The 7,305-nt window shown below is 42.1% G+C and overlaps 1 protein-coding gene across 1 annotated transcript in view; it reads left to right on the forward strand.

The window, feature by feature from the left end:
* The window catches only part of LOC101849152 (golgin subfamily A member 2), a gene marked incomplete at its 3' end in the record, with an annotated part of 40,888 nt that extends 33,657 nt beyond the window's left edge, over window positions 1-7,231 (forward strand). The window contains 3 exon segments of the mRNA XM_013086797.2: window positions 5,699-5,805; window positions 6,338-6,533; window positions 7,075-7,231. Of these exon segments, the coding sequence (XP_012942251.1) occupies window positions 5,699-5,805; window positions 6,338-6,533; window positions 7,075-7,231 (460 nt within the window).
* Between the last annotated feature and the right edge of the window lie 74 nt (window positions 7,232-7,305).

Raw genomic sequence — 7,305 nt, forward strand, 5'->3', positions numbered from 1 at the left:
TTCATCATCAGTTAACACACTCCCGCGGTATTCATGGCGAAAACACGTTTCCCGGCGCGCGCGCGCTGTACACCAACAGTACACACTAAGTGACCCCGGCACGTCTGACGTAATCGGTTGTTGATAAGATACGCATCTGGGCACAGACGCAGGATTAGAGTTAAGCCATTCCCAAAGGGGGGACATTTCTCGTTCAAGTGCACAGTAGAATTGTAAATAGGCTGATCTAACAATATCATGCTCATGACTGTGCCTGAAGTACAACAGGGAACTGCTGCTTTCTCATTCCTAATCCTATCGTCATTTTCCTCTACTTCTTTTGTATGTTTGTCACACTCTTGTGACCCACTATTTCCAGGGTGCCTTGATAGTCGAAGCAGACTTTGTTCTGCTGAAGCTAGAGAGGTGAGCAGAGTAAGTCTGATTCCCTGTAAGGACTTCTCTGTTGACGTCCACCCCTTGGTGCTTGTATGACCTTATGCTGTTGCGAGCACCGTAAAACTTCTACTAAAAAAAACAACTTGAAATGGGGCTATAATTTTACACAGTGTGTGTCAATGCATTTACACTGCATTTGTTTTTATACACTTTACACATAGATATTTTTAGATTTATGAGGACACTTGGTGATTTTCTTTTATTTACAGTACATTGAAACTTATGCTTTTGTTTCTGCGACACTGACCAAAGCTTAAGCTTTCACTGACACTGTCCGGTTGTCCACTTCCCCAGACTGGCGCTGTACAATGACCAGGACAGTAATCACGACGCTTCACACATGGACGCCGACAGCGCCTCTGTGTCGTCGGACCAGAAGCACTCCCATCGTTCCCACGGCCACTCACACCACCACCCCCATCACAGCAACAACCACCACCACAACCACCATCACCCAGCTGACCCGTCATCCTCGTCTTTCCCTGCGCCCGCCGAAGAGGACCACACGGCGCACAAAATCCTCAGCCTGCTCACTGAGTTGGGACATTCGCACATGGTGGATCAGGTGCCACTCATAGACAGGAACTTCCTTCCCTGCAAGTTCTGCAAAGGGGCTGTGCAAATTGTTTAGTGAATTGCCTTCTGTTGGTGAGGGGGGGGGGGGCAGGGTTGAGAATGCTATCAGGCTTTCACATGATCATTTCCTGTGTGGACTTTTCTGTCAGGGAGCTGCGCAAACTGTGTTGTGGAACCTGGAGAGGGAGGAGGGAATAGGGTTGGAGGTGGTCGAACAGTAATTTATCTTCTTATGTAGTTGTCATTTTCTGGGGGGGGTTTTGTGATTGGACAGCACCTCTTTGGCTTATGTGGATAGAAAGGGGAGGTCTTGGAAGAAAGATCATTTGATGTTCTGTGTATTCAATAGATTTCACAGCTCCAGAAGGAATCCATAAGAATTGTGTAATGTTTTAACCTGTGTGTGAAAGTGAGAATGTTGTAAACTGGCCCCCTTAGTGGTCACATTGAGCACTTTGATGGTCTGATCCTGTGGTGGTATGTGATCTAGTCGTTCAGCTGTTAGTCATCTTGTCACTTTTCGACCCGTGACTGTGGAGACCGTGCCTGGTGGTCTCTTGTTCTGAGTGGTGGGATTTCTTCAGGAGTAGAATGGTCACCGATTTGTACAACGTGCTGCTATCTGATTGATTGGACATTTGGTGAACCAATGTATTCAAGATGTTTGCAAGATACCGTGATATCTTCCTCGGCCGGAGTATTTCTTTTCGTGTTTGGACAGTGCCCCTGATCCAAGGGCACGAGATACATCACTGTCCTAGTTTTCGCAACTCCAGTTTTTCGTTATCAAAAAAAGAACATATCCTGAAGGAATGTAGAGTACGTTTTTGTACAAGTTTCAGGATGGTCAACCTCTCATTAAATGAAAGATCTGGACTAGTAGTTTTGTGCTGAGCCCGTCTTGGAGAATGCATAATTTCGACAGACCTACGAAAATCAAATTGCTCCACTGTGGTGTTCCTTACATGATTGAAGCTCTTAAGAAGAAATCATTATGATTCGAGTCTGGAAAGGCAAAAGATTAGGAATTTTAAATGATTTATAAAAAACTGTGATAAATGACTGAGGACATTGTAGCTCGTTGAATATTTTTTATTTCTTTCTTATACTTGCTAAAGGAGGATACTTTTAAAAATATTTTTTGTGCTGTATTCTTCCCGGGGAAGATACTGCAAATTTGGTTTCGTTGGATTAAATTTCTTCCTTGCTAGTTATTGGCCCTCTTAGTAGTCTTAGGAAAGTACCTCTTCATTTAAAAAATTTGTTTTAGTATGTATACAATGTGACCAACATGTAATGATATTTTGCTCAGCAAATTTTGAAAATGAATATTCATCGGGAAAATCTTATTTTGTCTTTTTCGTGTTTGGATTTTAGAAGTAGTTTTGTGTAGTGGTCACAGCAATGTTTATTCCCCCCCCCAACCCGGGCCGACTCTCGTACTCCACACTCGGGTCATTGGTGAATGTCATGAGATTTTTGTTTCAAAAGTAAAATCACAAGTAATGTCTGCTCATTTTGGGATGGGGCCATTATGTTTTAGAGTAGTATGAGACTAGAGCCGCTACTGGTGGTTCTGTAGTGACTCTGTCATTATTGTAAGGCTAAGAATTATATCCGTCAGTGAAAAAATTTGTACATCAACCACTCACCATTTGTCTCTCATCTATAGCACGGTGTACTCACAACAGGTCTTGTAGTCCTCTGTGGATGTGAAGGTGGATTGACTTTTCGGGACGCAAGTCAAAATGTTTTGCCCTAGCTAAGTCACCTCATGTACACACCCTGTACCCAGCCGAGTTTTGCTATAACATCACTGTCAGCCGTGTCCATTCTGGATTTTTTCCCACATTGTGAGGCGGAGAATCGTGTGCACATGTGTGTTACTGAGTAGCACATGTATGGGAGAGTAGAGAACATAGGCCTATAATGATCAAGATCTCATGTGATGGTATCGCGCAAATGCTAATATATAATATATTATTCCTCAAGCAATGTGATGCTATGTTACTGTTTTAACTCCTGTGAGTGTTTTACTCTCATCTGTAGTGAACCAAGAGCTTGTATAGCTTGTTCTTTATGTAGTTATCCTGTAATCTCCCCCACAAAGTTGCAGATAATCATCAGAGAATAAGTCCTGAATGTTTTAGTTCAAAACGGGGGGGGGGGGGGGGGATCTTATTGATCACACTTGTATACTCCATGGTGCCCATGTGCTGTGGGATTATTTAATAAGTAGCCAGGCATAAAACAAGAGCTGTGGGTGAGTGAGAGAGTGCGTGGGATGTCCTGTGTGGATGTGTGACGTCAGCAGTTTGTTCTCCTGACCCTTTGTCCTGTGCGAGCTTCGTAGTTGGTGGAAGATGAGTGCTCTGATGGTGCACCTCCTAATATTCTATCTTTTCAGTCCTTGTATACAGTGTGTACATATAATATTTATATGTGTATAAGAATACTGACCATGTTCGCTGTGTGTATGAATGTTTTGTGTCTGTTGTGGAGAGATGGTGAACATTCTTTACAACCTGTGGCTGCTGCTTCTGGTGGTCAGGCTTGTCAGAGGAGATGGAAAGTGTTGTGTATGGCTTGTTTATGTATCTGCAGCTGTGAGGTTTATGTCTGCATCATTATAATATAATGTTTATCACCAACATTGTCTTCGTTATAGTTGTTCGTTTTATCTTTGTGTTTGTCAAGGTTGTGTATGCAGTTTTTGTGACTCTCCAGAAGTACTGGTCGATTCCTGCAAGTAGGTAAAGATGTGGACGCGTGCCTGAAATTTTTTTTCAGTGTGTAGGTCATTTCGTCTTTTCTCTGGTTACACCCAAGTCTCTGTGAGTTCAATACTGTTTCCAAGTTTGAGGAGTAGTAAAATCACTAATGAAGCTTAGAAATAATTGTTAAAAAAATACAATTCAAGAAGAGAATTGATATTGTTCATTAATTCTTTGTTAAAGACGAGATGAGAGACTGGAATGAAATAAGAATGGGAAAGGGAAAAATGGGAACATCCTGATTGTGCCATCCAGTGCGAGTCAGCATAAACTGTTAAGACCCTTAAGACCCTTAAGTGTTGCTGTCCGAGTAAAAACTGGTCTGTTGGTGAGTGGTAGGCAGGTGCTTTCGTGTGGTTTGCTTTTCTTTCTTATAAAAAATCTGTTTTATCTTCCTTTTCTCTCTTAATTTTTTTTTTTGGGGGGGGGGGGTATGTTACTCTGTATTACTAACACCTCTAATTTTCAGCATTTATATTTAACCTGTTTGTGTTGCACATGCCGTAAACTCTTAACTTACACTGAACTGTTAAGACCTTTGAACCTTGCTGCTGTATCTGTAAAAGATGATCTGTTATGCTGATGTGGGAGGAGGGTAGATATTGTGTGCCATGCTCCACGGACAAATCAAACTGTTTCGACTCTTTCTTTTTATATGAGTTAAACTTGCTTAAACACCCTGCTGAAGGATATTTGAGTTGTAGGAAAGTGCACTTCTTTTTCTGTTTCTTTGTTTCATTTATCTGTTTGTCTTGCTATATCCCAGCACTACTTATTCTATTAGATTTGTTCGAATTAGATTTAAACTATACAGATACCCCCCGGGGCGGTTCTACTGACTGAAGTTTATAGGCCATTCCCAAAGGGGAGACATTAACCTGTTCTTATGCACAGTAGTCAGTAGAATTGTAAATGGGCTGATTCATCGATGTCATGCTCATAACTGCCTGAACTGCAACAGGGAACTTCTGCTTTTTCTTTCCTAATCTTTACCATCGTCATTTTCCTCTACTTCTTTTGTATGTTTGTCACACTCTTGTGATCCGCTATTTCCGGGGTGCCTTGATATATATAGCAGACTTTGTGCTGTTGAAGCTAGAGAGATGAGCAAAGTAAGTCTGATTCCCTGTAAGGACTTCTCTGTTGACATCCACCCCTTGGTGCCCATATGACCTTATGCAGTTGCAAGCGCCATAAAACCTCTACTAAATCAAAACAAAACCATACATACAACACAGAAATAGATTTATTGTGATTGTGTGTCTGTTGTTTTCTTTGTTTGAGAAAGGCCTGTTTTTGCCACTATTTATGGTTCTTTGTTGTCTATGACACTTTTAATATTGAATTGTATATGTTTAATGGAATGTATATACTTACGTAAGTCACGCTCGATTTGACCAGAAAAACACAGATCATTTTGAGTGATTTAATGACATTGTGTAAAGTTAATAAGGTTATGTCTCGGAAATATCATCTGGGTACTTGCTGCAATTGTATAGATCCTACCCAAATATGCAGGTAGTACACTGATATTGCTGTGAGATAGTTGCTTGGATTAACTTATGCCACTGTTAGGACAAAAATTCAATCTTCACGACTGCCTCTGCTAAAACTGTACGGTTGCCCGAGAGGTGCAATGTCTGATTTGACTTCCATCTCTAGTAGGACTGAAGCAAGCAGATATCGACTCAGCAGAAACTCCCCCAACAAGCCACAAGCCAAGTTCAAGAACTCTATCAAAAGGATTTGAACCAAGGTCATTTGCCCTATTAGTTAAAGAATTAGAATGAAGGTCATTTGCATCATTTTGTAGTTTGGTACTGAGCCAACAGTGCACCCTGGGTAACTGTTGTCCTCCACTCACGTCGTAACGACACTTTGTAAAAGGATTTACATTTTATTATTTTCAGGCGAGTACATTTCATTGTACCACCACCAGAGGGCATTGTTGCAGCAGCGAGAGACACAGAAGAACGACTACATTGCTCAGCTGGCCCGAGACAGGGAACAGCTACAGGTGAGAGGCAGGGTAGAGTAGTGTGGATGAAGTAGGGTGCATGGGATGAATGAAGTTGTTTGTTGTTCGGATGGGTAGATGTGGTGGTCATCGATTTTTCTGTGAAGTAAATACCCAGAAGGTTGACGTAAGGGCATAGTGGTACTGATATGGAAGAAAAAAAGAAACAAACATGATTGTACTATTGGCAGGGGCATGTCTTTACTAAACCACTCAAAGGAAACGTACACAAGGATAATGATAATGGAACGAAGGATCAGACCTATTATAGAGAGAAACTTAATGCAACATTATGCAGTAATTTTTTTTATTAGTTTGCTAGTTTGTAAATCTTGTAAGGGAGGACCCATTTGAAACCTGAAGAAGTCATGGGGAATGATGTACAGAAAAAAAAAGGGACGACATGGAATAATGTCATGAGGCTAGTCAGGATAGGGAAAGGTGGAAAGTGTTTGTTCACGGTCTATACCCTGGTGCAAGGGGAGAAAAGTAGTGATGATGATGAAGTTCCTGTTGTGCACATTGTCCACAGGACAAACTGGGGGAGTTGCAGGTTCTGGTGATGCAGCTCTTGGGGGAGAGGAACATGCTGCACAGCTACCACGAGGAGACCACAACTCACTCGCCACAGCACCACCACCCCGACATGGCTGTCGCACAGCAGCAGCGCCCACAGAAACAGCAGCACCAAGCTCTCAGCAACGGGACCATGAACGCCTACGAAAATGGTGAGTGCTGCTGATATTGGAATGAGTTTTTGTTCTTGGAATTCTGTTTTATGGCAACGACCACGGTAGTTCATTTTTCTGATGGAATGTTTTGACCATTTTGTTCTTGCTTGATGTCTCTGAAGTCTTTCCAAGGCTTGCAGTTGGGCATTTGTTGAGGCAACATTGGGTGATTACATATTAGATTATTTTTTTTATCTTTCTATCATCTTTTGGTTTGAAAGTCCGAAAATCTTTAAGGGTTTAAGTACTTCTGAACTATGACTATAGCAGAGCTATTTGAAGAGACCGTTTGTTTTTTGTTGTTTCAATCCAAGCAGTATTAGTGGAAGAGGTTTGTTTTCTTTAGCATTAGATTTGTCTTCATTCTCAGATCTTCTCTCAGGCACCCAGCCCTGAATTGTATGAGCACACCTACACACAAACATGTGCACTTACACATACACACATGCTCACACACACTATCAATTTCTGTCTTTCATCTTGTATAGCGAGCTTGAGTTAAACATGTCAAACAAATTATTTGCTCTTTCATTTTTAGACTGGCCGGACTACACTAGCTCTGAGAGTGACACAGACAGCGAAGTGGAGCCGATCGTTGGAGGGCAGCAGATGCCGGCCACGCCAGACTCTGAGATGACGCCGCAGTCCTCTCCCCCTGACTCCCCACGGGACGGCGAGGAAGTCGCAGCGCACAGGTTAGAGAGGTTTGGGTTTGACTAAGGCTGGGGCCTTTCAGAGCTGTTGTAAACATGTGGTGGTTACACACACC

This window comes from Aplysia californica, unplaced genomic scaffold (genome assembly GCF_000002075.1).
Source record: "Aplysia californica isolate F4 #8 unplaced genomic scaffold, AplCal3.0 scaffold00506, whole genome shotgun sequence".
NCBI lineage: Eukaryota > Metazoa > Mollusca > Gastropoda > Aplysiida > Aplysiidae > Aplysia > Aplysia californica.